This window comes from Protopterus annectens, chromosome 5.part0 (genome assembly GCF_019279795.1).
Source record: "Protopterus annectens isolate FY-2018-M chromosome 5.part0, PAN1.0, whole genome shotgun sequence".
Taxonomy (NCBI): domain Eukaryota; kingdom Metazoa; phylum Chordata; order Ceratodontiformes; family Protopteridae; genus Protopterus; species Protopterus annectens.
The window spans coordinates 1,784,108,155-1,784,122,328 of NC_056735.1; the positions used below are offsets into that span (position 1 = coordinate 1,784,108,155).

The following is a 14,174-nucleotide window of genomic DNA, read 5'->3' on the forward strand; positions in this document are numbered from 1 at the left end:
TGAGTGTAAAGAATTACAAGATTTGGTACATGTTTCTGAACAGGTGGGTAAGCACTCTTTACAATGTGGTTTTGATGCTGTACAGGCCTCCTCTAGGGTGGCTACCACTGGGTCAGTTCTTCGCAGGCACGCCTGGCTGAGGGATCAGAATTTATCTGACCATGTTAAAACAAGGATTTTAGATGCTCCTTTACAGTCTGATGTGTTGTTTGGTTCACCTGTGGAAGCAGTCTTAAAGAAAATGGAAGACAAGGCTAAGTCTATGCAGACTGTTAAAGATTTTTTGCAAGTTCAGCCTCCGAAATTTAGTAGGAATTGGCCTGCTAAGGGTTCTTATGATTCACAGTCTAGGGGTAGATCTAGGCGTAGGGCAGAGCTCAGGGTTCTTTCAGACCTAGAACAGGGAGTTCACCTGCACAGTCTTGGTGAGGGCAGGGCCATTCCTTTCGTAAACAGGCCCAATGACCTACCTTTTCAGCTGCCAGAGCCTTCTTGTCTGGCAGCACCTTTGGGAGGAAGGTTGGCACTCTTCAAGGAAAATTGGAGTTTAATTACCCAAGACAGATGGGTATTGGATATCATACACCAAGGTTGCAAGTTTTATTTCCATACCTTGCCTCCTTTCAAAGGCATGCCACGTTCCTCCTCAGCAAAGAATAGAGGCTCACAAACAAATTTCTCTGCTGCTTCAAATAGGGGCCATACAGCCGGTCCCTCTGCCAGAAGTGGGCCTAGGATTTTATTCTTGTTCCTAGTACCAAAGAAGGGGAACACGTGGAGACCAATTTTGGATTTATCTATCCTCAACACTTATCCGGACATTCCCAAGTTCAAAATGTTGACGTTACAACAGCTTTTACCTCTGCTGGGCAAAGATCACTGGATGGTGACTCTGGATCTCAAGGAGGCTTACCTTCATGTTCCTATCAGGCTAAGTTGCAGGAAGTATCTGCGTTTCCGGGCTGGGACTTCTCATTATCATTTCTCTGCATTGCCCTTTGAGAGTGTTCACGAAGGTTCTGGCTCCAGTAATAGCTTTCTTCAGGCTAAAAGGAATTCAGATCTATCCTTATTTGGACGATTGCCTGATTCTGGCTCAAGGAAGGGATGAACTTCTTCATCATTTGCAATATGTGATAGCAGTGCTAAGATGCCTGGGGTATTCTGTGAAACAAATAAAGTCCAGTCTAGTACCCTCTCAGGACATGTGCTTTCTGGGTGTGAGACTGAATACAGCATCCCAGATGGCCTTTTGACCCCGGACAAACAAAAGAATCTTTCCCTTTACTTCCATCAATTGTCTCATCAGTCCAGGCTGACTGCAAGGACAGTCCTTCAAGCCTTGGAGTTCATGGCATCTTGTATTCTGGTGCTTCCCAATGCCAAACTGCATATGAGGAAGCTACAATGGTATCTCAAAATGTATGGACTGCCAAGATTTGGACACTGTCATTCAGATAATACCTTGCATTCAAAAGGAATTTTTGTGGTGGGCTCAGGAATGTCACCTAAACAAGGGACTCTCTGTGACCCGGCCAGAGGAGTCAGATTCTAACGACAGATGCCTCAGACAAAGCTTGGGAGCTCATCTAAATGGAAAGTGGATACAAGACACGTGGCCTGCCAGACTACAACATCTACATATCAACTTGAAGGAGATGTTAGCAGTCCAATTTGCATTAATGGCTTTCAAGGATTTACTTCTTCCAGGGCAGGTGTTGATTCTAACAGACAACACAACTGTCATGTGGTACATCAACAAGCAAGGGGAACACATTCTTATCCTCTATGCAGACAAGCAATGATTTTGTGGGAGACTGCTCTCAGTTTACAGCTAAATCTTCAGGCAAGGTTTCTGCCGGAGCACAGAACTCCTTAGCAGATGTGTTGAGCAGACGGATTATGGATCCCCACAGTGGAAATTGGATCCTCATGTATTTCAGAAATTGACAGTGTCATGGGGAACTCCAGACATAGATCTGTTCGCTTCTCCACTAAACTACCAGCTGCCAAAGTTTTGCACAAAAGGTTTCATCCCACAGCTTGGAAAGTGGATGCTCTTTCTTTCAATTGGAGCAATCTTCATGTGTATGCCTTTCCACCTCTGCCTCTCCTCCCAAAGGTACTCCTAAAGGTCAGACAGGACAAGCCAAAGATGATTTTAATAGCTCCAGATTGGCCTCGACAGCACTGGTACCCATTACTGAGAAGTCTGGTTCGGGAGCCTCCATGGCCTTTGCCTTCAATTCCACACCTGCTGTCTCAGGAGAACAGTCATTTACTCAATGTCAAACTTCACTCTCTTCACCTAACAGCCTGGCATATTCTGTTTTAAACCCTGGAGGGTCTCAGCTGCCACAGCAAGTTTTGAATGTTATTTTGGAGGCCAGAAGGCCTAGTACAAGGAAAGTGTACGCAGATAAATGGAAGAGATTTTTATTTTGGAGTACAGCAAAGGAATTTGATGTTTCGAAGCCTAATTTGAGTGTGGCTCTTCAATATCTTACTGAGTTACTGGACAAAGGGTTGTCCTTCTCTTCTATTAAGGTTCATGCTGCAGCAATTTCTGCTCACTATGACTGTGACCCACCATTGTTTTCTCATCCTTTGTTTAAGCAATTCCTTAGAGGGGCAAAGAATATAAGACCCCCACGTAGAGCTCCTACTCCTGCTTGGGATCTCAATTTTGTGTTGGAGAAACTCACTCTACAACCTTTTGAGCCTGCAGCTACTGCCGAGTTGAAATATTTATCATGGAAGACTGCTTTTTTGTTGGCCATTACCTCTGCAAGAAGGGTTTCTGAATTACAGGCCCTTATGGCAGTTGAGCCTTTCTTAATTTTCCATAAGGATAGGGTATCTTTGCGTACTAATCCTTCCTTTATGCCTAAAGTGGTTTCTAGTGTGGCTTTAAACCAAACTATTCATTTGCCTACTTTTATGCAAACCCCAAAATAAAGGAAAAGATTTTGCACACTTTGGATATACACAGGCAGTTCGATATTATTTGAGCAGAACTAAAGGGTTCAGGCAGTCTCAGCAGTTATTTGTTTCATTTGCTTTGGGTTCTCAAGGCAAGCCTGTGTCAAAACAAACTATTTCTAAGTGGATTGGGTTTTGTATTGCTTTCTGTTATTCCCATCATGGTAAGGAGATTCCAGCTGGGATTAGGCCTCATTCCACTAGGGCTACTGCCACTTCTACAGCTTTTTAAGGGGTGGCAACTAAAGATATTTTGGAGGCAGCTACTTGGAGTTCAGTGCATACTTTCTCTAAGCATTACCACCTTCCACTTTACTCTAAATCTAGGGCTGGTTTTGCCACTGCAATTTTACAAGGCATTTTGGCAGCTCCTACTGCTTTATAGTTTTGCCATCCTCCCTTACCTCTGCTTTGGGAATCTACCCAAGTGTAAGGACTGCAGCAATGTGAGATGAAGAACATAGTACAGTTTTGTACCTACCATAAATGTAGATGTTCAAGATCCACATTGCTGCAGTCAACCTCCCTCCTTCCCCTCTGTAGTTAGGTGTGGTTTGGGTTGTAAATATTGTAGATATTGTATATATTATGATTAGTGCAAGGGTGGTTGGTTGTTTTTTGCTGTCTTTTGGTTTTGACCTTTCGTTTTTAGGGTCTTCTGACATCTGGGGCAAGAAAAGACTGAGGATATGACGTCGGTCATGCGCATTTGTACCCTGACGTCCTGATGTCAGTCTTAAGCGCCTTGACTGACGTCAGCCTAATACTTTGATATTACCGAGGACAGCGGACTACCCAAGTGTAAGGACTGCAGCAATGTGGATCTTCGAACATCTACATTTATGGTAGGTACAAAACTGTACTTTCGCTTCTCCACTAAATTTCCAGGTGCCAAAGTTTTGCACAAAGATGTTTCATCCCACAGCTTGGAAAGTGGATGCTCTATCATTCAGTTGGAGCAATCTTCACGTCTATGCCTTTCCGCCTCTGCCTCTTCTTCCAAAGGTTCTCTTGAAGGTCAGACAGGACAAGCCCTCCATGATTCTAATAGCTCCAGATTGGCCTCGACAGCACTGGTATCCTCTGCTAAGGAGTTTAGTACGGGACCCTCCTTACCCTTTGCCTTTGATTCCGCACCTTTTGACTCAGGAGGGCAATCATTTCCTCAATGTCGGGATTCAGTCCCTGCACCTAACTGCCTGGCATATTCTGTTCTAGATCCTGGAGGGTCGCAGCTTCCTCAACAAGTTTTGAATGTTATTTTGGAGGCCAGGAGGCCTAGTACAAGGAAAGTTTATGCTGATAAATGGAGGAGATTTTTTATTTGGAGCAAAGCAAAGAGCTTTGATGTTTCCAGGCCTGATTTGGGTGTTTCTCTTCAATATCTTACAGAATTATTGGACAAGGGTTTGTCTTTCTCCTCTATAAAAGTTCATGCTGCAGCCATTTCTGCTCACTATGACTGTGATCCACCATTATTCTCTCATCCTTTGTTTAAGCAATTCCTTAGAGGGCAAAGAACATAAGACCCCCGTAGAGCTCCTACTCCTGCTTGGGATCTCAATTTTGTGTTGGAAAAACTTACTTTACCTCCTTTTGAACCTGCAGCTACGGCTGAGCTAAAGTTTTTGTCTTGGAAGACTGCTTTTTTGTTGCCCATTACGTCTGCTAGAAGGGTTTCTGAATTACAGGCTCTAATGGCAGTTGAACCCTTCCTAATTTTTCATAAGGACAGGGTATCTCACTAACCCTACTTTTATGCCTAAAGTGGTTTCAAATGTGGCCTTGAACCAATCTATTCATTTGCCTACTTTTATGCAGATCCCCAAAATAAAGGGGAGAAAATTTTGCACACTTTGGATATTCACAGGCAGTTGCGTTATTATTTGAGCAAGACTAAAGGGTTCAGACAGTCTCAGCAGTTGTTTGTTTCTTTTGCTTTGGGTTATCAGGAAACCTGTTTCAAAACAAACTATTTCTAAGTGGATTGGCTTTTGTATTGCTTTTGTTATTCTCATCATGGTAAGGAGATTCCAGCTGGAATCAGGCCTCACTCCACTAGGGCTACTGCCACTTCTACTGCTTTTAAGGGGTAGCTACTAAAGATATTTTGGAAGCAGCTACTTGGAGTTCAGTGCACGTTTTCTAAACATTACCATCTTCCTCTTTATTCCAAATCTAGGGCTGGATTTGCCACTGCAATCTTACAGGGCATTTTGGCAGCCCCCAATGCTTTATGATTTTGCCAGCCTCCCTTTACCTCTGCTTTGGGATTCTACCCATAAGTTATGACTGCAGCAATGTGAGATGAAGAACATAGTACAGTTTTCTACCTACCATAAATGTAGATGTTCAAGATCCCTCCCTCCTTCCCCTCTGTAGTTTGGAGTGGTGGCATGATTTGGGTTGTAACTGTTTTTTGTGCATGGTTTTAGGGAGTTATTCTATTTTTGGCTGTGGCCTTTATTTTTAGGGCCTTCTGACATCTGGGGCAAGAAAAGACCGAGGAAATGACGTCAGTCATGCGCTTTAATACCTTGACGTTCTGACGTCAGATCTGAGCGCCCATGGCCGACGTCAGCCTAATACTTTGGTATTCGGGCCGACCGAGGACAGCGGACTACCCATAAGTTATGACTGCAGCAATGTGGATCTTCGAACATCTACATTTATGGTAGGTACAAAACTGTACTTTTCTCAAGGTACAAGTTGATCCCACCAAGCTGGGAACTGCCTCAGAAGTCATCTAAACTTCTGGGCTGTCTAGTTTGGCTCCAATCATTATACAGTCTTCCCCGCAGCATCAGTCTTGCAGTTTCTCCCCCCAAGCTGATTGCTTCGAGGGCAAAGTCTCCTATTCTTCAGATTGCCAGACCAGTCTCCAGACCACCATCCGTGGCTTCATCCACTAGGTCTTCCTGCAGCCTCCCAAAGCCAGGGTAGACAGTATGATGATGATTCTCAAGGCCCAAATCGAGTTTGGGGATCTTGCCCACTCTGTCCCCCTCTTGATCCTTGAGCCATGTCCCTGCCTCTGGTCCAATATCTCCTTTTCCGATCTGACCCCGGGTTTGGAGTTATAAGGCCCGAAGGTACCTGTAGTCAAGATGTCTAAGCCAACAGGTATGGTTTCCTCGACTCCAGTTTTCCTTACTTGCCCAGCTGTGACTGTTTCAGAGTAGAGTGGTTTTCAGAGTCGTAGCTTCAGCTTCAGGTCCAAGAGGTTGATTTCAGCTACAAAGCTTTCTGAGCTGTCTCTTTCCCTTGGGGTTTTGGTGCTTGATAGCTCAGCTCTGACTCCACTCGGATCCAGGGGTGGTGGGGATTTGTGGAGATTCCCCTTCAACAGCTTTGGCTCTGGCAGGGTTGCCATTGATATCTTGATCTCCCTCATCATTCATGGTAGTGGAGAGGGTTCTTTCTGTGCCCAGAAGATCCTTGACTCTCCCTGATTTGGAACCAGGCCCCTTTGCAGCAGATTTTGTGTCCGAGCCATCTGTCCTGTCATCTCCAGGACAGCCTACCCAGAAACACTTCTAGACTGCTTCCTCCTTGGAACACCCAGAGTCTTCAGACATCTCCCCAGAGCACCCCACCGAGGAAGTCCCTGCATCAGTGAAAAAAGGAGGGACTTGTATGCCCCTTTGGACTCCCTCACTGAGGACACCAGTATCGATGAAGGGGAAGGGTTCCCTAGATCACCACCTGAAAATGTCTCCTTTGGAGACATCATGGAGATCCTTCGCCAAAAAGGTGGCGAAACAAAGAACCATATATACCCTTTAAAAAGCATATGGGTTTCCTTAAGGAAAGTAAGACGGAGCATAGTTTACTTTTGTTTATTCCTTGTAAGTTGAGAAATTGATCTTGCAGTACTGCATGTGGCTATGTATGATACTTTACCATGAACGCCTATAACCTTCAATTGTGTGTTTATTTTTTACAGGAATACCATAAATGTTAAAAGCAGTTGTGATGTGAAACCGTGTTCTGCTGATGAAACGAGTGCAGCTACTTTGGAACTTGAAAATTCTGCATTGAAGTATGTGCATTATTTAGTGCACTTTTTCTAATTTGATATGTTTTGCTTTTCTAAGGTTTCTAACAGCATTTTTATTTCTGCATTTTCGGTTTACATTTAGTAGTTTTATTTAGAACTGGTGGTTTGTGTAAAATTGTCTCTGTTTAGAATGGTCTGCAGGATTCTTTATCATTTTGAATACTAGACTACTGGGAGTATCACTTAAAATATCTTAAAAATTATCACCTTGTCGATATAATTCATGTTATTTCTTCATGTCAGGGTCTCCAGCCAGTGTAGTTAGACAACTAGAGCCCACAAACAATTGTGATGCACATGATGCCTGCTAATGATGGGAATGGCCAATGTTTATTTTGATTGAGACCCGAGTTCTTACAGTATATGTTGCACCAAGAACTCTGGCATGTGTATGTTAATCAAACAAATACACACATGTGAATCCCGAAAGAGTGATTCCATAAAGTCAAAACACAAAAATACAAAAAATTAAAATATTTAATGATGGTCTATTTTTTGCCCCCCCCCACACACACACACACACACATATATACCAACTCCAACATCATACTTCAGTAGGGAGAAGACAAAAATCCAGCTCCTACAGTGATCCCAGACAGTAAAATTACCTGGTTTTTTTTTTTTTTTTTTTTTTTTGTAAACTTGAAAAAAGCTGGTAGCACAGTGGTTCGACATTCTTTGCACTCTGGCAACACTCATATGCATCTACTCTTTCTGAAGTCATAGCATACACTATTACTTTCACAGTTATACAGCATTTTATATATTTTTTGTATTTTTGTGTTTCCGCCTTTTGGGGTTGATCTTCTGTAATTTATATAGATGTATGGTGATATGTGTTGACACACACAAACGTGTGTGTGTATTTTATGGAGTCTAGGCAGGAATAGTCTGTGGTAACCCCTAGTAAGAAGAAAACCCCAGGCTGAGGGCGATTTGGCATCTAGTCTAAATGTAACCCCATAGTTGTTACTAAACTTGATACTATGAAATTCTGCACAACTCTAAACAAATAGTTTATAGGCAGGCACACACAAGTGAAACTAAGTGGATTAAGCATTTATATTTGCATTAATCCTTATTTGTTGTTTTTTTTCCTTTGTTTTCTTGCATTACAGGTTATGCTAACTGCGTGCATGGGCATACTGGCTTGTGTTGTTTAGGCATGCTTGTATAGTACAACAGATGCTGTGTACATGCCTCCAGTAGTAAAGCTGAAGAAGGAAAAAAAATGAATGGAGGGTGAGTGGGAGCGCATCTGGGAATAGATCTGATTCAGGGCTTGTGGAAGACCACCTCTGCATCAAATTCTGTAGTTCAGTGCGGTGCTTTTAGGTCTTCAAATTTTGGAATCCTTGAAGACCAAATACCTGCTGCTAAATCTGGGGAGGCAAGAGTCGGTTCCTGGACAAGAAGGATGAGACTTAGTTCTTTCATAGGTAGGTACTAGGCTATCGGCCCAAGGGCCTAAGTAAGCTTAGCCAACAAGGTTCCCTGGCTTACGCCACCCAAGAAAGTTAATTTCCTGTGCCTCTGTCAAGCAGAGCCACAGAAGTGATCCCCGGGGTGTATTTCCTATTTCCCATCCACTCATCAAGATTTTTCTTGAGTACTAATGAGGAACTTTGCTTGGCATAGATGGGTAGCTTGTTCCAGAGTATAGGAAGTCTCTGGGACAGGAATCTATCCCTCCAGCATGTCCTGTTTATTGTGGTGACAAGGTTTAGGTCACTAGAGCGCGTATCTGAGAGATTGGGATTTCTTTAGGTGTAGCATGTCTAACAGCTCTGGGTCTAACATGGCTTTATATGTTAGACAGAGATCTCCTCAGAGTAGGCGATGTGCTACAGAGTAAAGTTCTAGTGCTTGTTTCAGGAATTTGTACATGCATGGCTGGCATCTCAGGCACTCACTTGGTCATTGGTGAAGATCTTTTCTATACACTACACTTTTGAAATTCTGCTCCTGTGATATAGTGCCTCCAAGGAAGACAGACCTTCAAAGCATTTTGTCTTAAAGCTGTTTTGCCTGTTTAGCTCTTTCTGTTTTGATTTAAGGGATGCTGATTGGGTTTCTACTCCGGTGTAGATGACTCCCTTGAAGTAAACTGTTGCTGATATTTGAGTACTCACCATATCCTTTGATCTTTGAGGACCCCATATCCTAGACGTCCTGCCTTCTGATTTGTTTGGGGCTGGTTTATTCCATCTGTCACCACTGCCTCAGCTTAGTCCATGCATATGTAATCCACACGTGTAATTATGTTCTTATGGTTGCTGGGTGTTTTCTTGGTGAAACTTCTTTTCATGGTGACAAAGAACTAGAGAAATGCTTAGTTTGCATGTCTCTTAACCGAAAATGGCACTGTGTACACCAAAGGTGCCATGACATCCTGAATAGTGGGATCTTTGTGATTTCCTGGAAGAGCTAGAGGTGAGGACACAAAGTAGAACTTGATTGCTGGGATTCCAAATTGCCCATAATCAGGCAGTAGACCAACTACCTGTTCAGGGCTCACTTACTGCCTAATGCCTCTTGCTTGCCAAGATAATCTCAAAATACTTGCAACCATAAATTTGGGATAAGTGGGAAATTCCAGTAAATAAATTAATAAATTTGCATCCCTGCTAAGCCTAGAATTAGAAGAAAAATGCAGCAAGAATGTAGTGCATCAGCAAATACTCACCCATTGATATGCCATATATCTCAACCTTTCTACTCAGTCCATTTGATATTTTAGATGATCAGTAAATTATCAGCTAACTGGTAAGACTGCAACAGCCAAATGCATGAGAGATGTCTTACAAGTGAAAAGTTAAGTTGAAGGTAGTTGGCATTCATCTTTCCATCCATTTTCCAGTGACCCTTTTACAGGGCTGAGGAGGGGCCACAACTATGCCATGAGCCAGTGGATACAGGACAAAATGACTGTGGTAGAATGTACACACTCAAGTCTAACACTGCATTTGTAGCAGTGGACAGTTTGGAGAAGACCATTCACCTACAGCATGTGTGTGGGAGGTGGGTGGAAACCAGACTGCCAGGGATAAACCCACAGAAATACTTGGAGGACAGGCAGACTCTGTACAGAAGCACTGTAGGCAAGAATCAAAGCAGAGCACCTGTTACTGTATAGCACCCAAGCAGATGATAGCACTTTTCAGTGAGCTGTGCACTCCCCTGCTTGAATTGCTTGCATCTGAGAATAAAGTGAAGTGTCAAGTTATGTTTTCTTTGCCTATTGAAGGATTTGCAGTTGTTGCAAATGGTGTAGAGGAATGCACCACATGTCATCCATGTGATTTTGGAATCACAGATAAAGAATTGCCTCCTCATACTGTCTGGCTGCTATATTGTTTGCTTTTCACCTGGCTGTTTGTACTTGACACACACAAAAGTGAATCCTTAATGAGCAACCTCAAAAGGCTGAAACACAAAAACTCAAAAATAAATGAATAATATTTAAACATGTTCTTCTTTTCTTTCGGTTGACCCAACCCCGTGAGTTATACATGGGCTATACTGCTGGTAATGGAAGTAAGCATTCTAACACAGAAATATGTGGCCTTAAGTCCAGTAAGTGGTAGGATGTTTATATATGTATGTATACATTTATGTTTAAATGCAATTGCAATATAATAATAAGTTAGGGTTAAGAATTTTCAAAAACAGATGATTGCAGGAGTTGGATAGCTTGTAGGACAATGCAGAAATATGGCAGCTTAGGTGTGATACATGCAAATACATTTAGGAATGAATTTTGAGAAGCTTATGCTGGAAGAAACATGGTAGAGGAAAATGTCGGGGATTATAACAACTAATATTCCAGTTCACTCATAGAGCCCAATTCTAAAAGTCTTGCTCCCGGTCTACCTGACTTAGCCTGGTGTAAGCTTGCTTTATAAATAGATCTTACATTGAGAGCAAATCTTTTGGAATCTGGCATATAGTTTGCGAGTAGTGGAAGTGCAGACAGAATTCAGAAATGTATTGCTCAGGGAGGTTGAATCAAGAAAGCCATGGGGTAATTATGCTGCTGGACAAGTTGTTTACTATGCTGTTCATAGAGTACTGTTTGCAGTTCCTTAGACCTTAGGAAACAAAAAAAATAAGATGTACTGCACTGTTAGGAGGGCTGCAAAATTTACATTTCCTTATGACTGAGCTGATAAAAAATAAGACATACCGATCTGGTTGGAGGGCTGCAAACTTTGCAGTTCCTTAAGCCTGAGCTGACAAAATGAGCAATACCAAACTGGTAGGAGGACTACAAGATTGTCAGTTTGAGCTGTTCCTAAAAAGTTAGGTTAGTTATAGGAATGCTTATGAAAGACTGAGGATAACAGATAACTCAGGCGTGATAGTTATGAACTGCAGAGGTCTGCAGGCTAAAGCTGTAGAGCTGCATATGGTTCTTTGATTGCTCCTTGCTGCTTTCTGGAAGTGTGTTTAACAGCATGGTTGTAATTTAACAGCATCTTTCATACGTAAAGCAAAAACTGTCTCTAACCAAAGTTTGAATGTTAAGATTAAGTAACAACCCAGTAGGTCATGGAAAGGACATGAGATAAATGGCTAAAAAATGGGAAAGGCCAGCTTTGTGAGCTTTAGCTGTAGAGTTGGAAATTGTTGGTGGGCCTGAACTTTTGCATTAACATTTTTAATGTGCTCATATGAGGAATGTGCCTGTTTGAGAATGCTGCTGTTTTTTCCTGGATGTTTGGATGTTAGTAAGCAGGTTTGTCATCAATTGCAACACTTATTCCACTGTACTGTGGTATTGATTAGTGTCTTAGTTGTTCAGTCCTTCTCTGCTTGAGTGGTATGCACTCTGCTAAAGTCACTCATTGTGATAGTTGTTTATGTTCGTATCTGTGCAGCTGAGCATCTCTTATTTCTATATTTTATTTTAAGATGGTATATGGTATATACTTATCTGCACATCATGACATAGCTGTCTTGGTTGCTGGCATGGTATTCTTGCTTCCAACATATGGTATCTGGTGTCTTAGAGTTAAGCCAACAAACCACTCTGGTAAGAGAGAACACCCCTCAAGAAATTTTACAGGTCAACATATTTCAAATAAGGGGCAACTGTACAGGAGGTGCAGGTTCAAATCCCATATTCACATCTACAGGCATCGGTCCCAGAGGTTAGGGCCATCATTCCTTGTCATGTCATGTTGCTTTCCTTTTAAATGGTATGGTAGTGTAAATACTTTATTATGCATTTGCTAAATCAAAACTGTGGTCTGTGCTGGGCCAGAAAATGTCTGAAACTCTGAAATTGTTACAAGTCCCTGCTGCTGCCCTTTTTTTTTCTTTTTATGTCACTGCTTCACAGACTGTTCTCTGCCTCATTCTTGTACTTGGTTAACTTTTCAGAGGATAGAAATCCTACGTCTGCAGTATAGCTTGAATTACTTCTAATTCCTCTGATGACAGATGCAAAAACCGTATGTTAACTTAATTACAACTCTGCTTGGGTTGTGGCTTGTTTAAAAGTATTACAGATGAATGAGTAAATAAGTGAGATGTACAAAGAAAAAATTGAGTTCAGTAAATCAAGTCACTTTTTCTTTTCACAGTGGAGAAGCACATCAGGAGACATCTGCACATGAGGTAGGTTGCCACTTTTGTTTGTTTTTATCTTGAGGATTAGCCAGATTGTTTTGTACAGATTTATGAATAAAACATTTTGAGACTTTTGTAGCAGTTTGTGTGTGTCTTGAACTTTTTCTTACTACTGTTTGGTTCTTTTCAAAACTGTTCTACATGATCCCATTTGCGGTCCACTCGTGTTATCTTCAGTTTTTTTTTGCTATAGGCATATGCTGTGTTTCAGTGCAAACAGTGTGGATGCTCTGTCATCTTCAGCCCTGCAGTTCAAATTTAGAGATTTTTCAAAACTTAAGTACTTAATTTAGGAAGTGTCTTATTAATTGTTTTGATCATTCTGTTGCTAATGACTGATTCCGAGAAAAAACATTTTGTTTGGTTTCCTGGGCATGTCTTGTGCAGGCCTCGAAAACTCTTTGTAATTGCAGGTATCAGATCCAACATAAATATTTGTATTAGGAGTGTTTGTTTTGTTTAGGAGCTCCACCAGAAAGTACACTACCAGATTTTTGTTGTGTTAGGAGAACACACAAAAGAAGAGAAGCATCCTTCTGTGCATGGGTGGAGTAGTAAAAGATTGAGACAGTCATGTAAGTATTGGTCAGAATAACCATATACTTATTTGAGAAGAGTCTGCCTTCCATGGACAGCCATAGAAGTATCAGTGCAGAGCTTTTTGACGGTGAGAGATTCCTAAAAAATCATACAGCATTTGATAAGCTGTATGAGGCCAAATCCAGTGATGCTGTTTCCCAACTGTCTGTTTTGGCTATTGGCCTCAGTCTAACACGTTTGAAAGCTGACATGTCAACACATCTTCTGGGCTTCTTTCCATGTTATAGGAGCTGCAGAATCAGAGGCAAGTTTCTCAGAAGTGAGTGATTGCAATGAATACATAGAACAGTGACTCCAGTCATTAAGAAAGGCTTGTCCTTTCTGACTTTGGAAGTTCATGATGTCTGCTTTGGGGATAGAATAGCATGCTTTAGTGGATCCTGATAGAAAGCACGTCTTAGCACCTTCACACCACTCCTTTTTCCCAAGACTGTACCTCCACCACATATCTAGCCTTAAAGACCTCAGTAATTTTGCTGACTGTTTTCTCTATTAATCCATAAAGGTTGCATATTTTAGGATTTTAAGCCATTCACTTAAGAGCTTTATACACTGACAGATGTAGCAGCAGATCTCAAGTTCTCTGTCTTTCAGGTTCCCAGCCCATGAAAATTAAAAAAATAAATAAAAAACTTCCCCTCCCAAGAGAATCAGATTCAACCTCTGAGGGCAAGGACATTTCCGCATACAATTCCTATATACCCCTCCCTCTCAAATACAGTTCTTTTGATGGTTCTTCATTCTTTTCTGACTACATACATGTTGCTCCCTGCATTTCCTATGTGAAGTTTTTTGCCTGGCCTGGATTTCACTTTCTTATTATAATGTTATAGATTAAGTAACATCCCCTGAGCTCTCAAAATGTCCTTGCAAAGACATTGTACGTAAATATTTTTCA

At 41.7% G+C, this 14,174-nt stretch overlaps 1 protein-coding gene across 1 annotated transcript in view; it reads left to right on the forward strand.

Moving 5' to 3' along the window:
• The window catches only part of LRCH1 (leucine rich repeats and calponin homology domain containing 1), a gene marked incomplete in the record, with an annotated part of 1,693,846 nt that overhangs the window by 1,426,146 nt on the left and 253,526 nt on the right, over positions 1–14,174 (forward strand). The window contains 2 exon segments of the mRNA XM_044072038.1: positions 6,929–7,024; positions 12,631–12,664. Of these exon segments, the coding sequence (XP_043927973.1) occupies positions 6,929–7,024; positions 12,631–12,664 (130 nt within the window).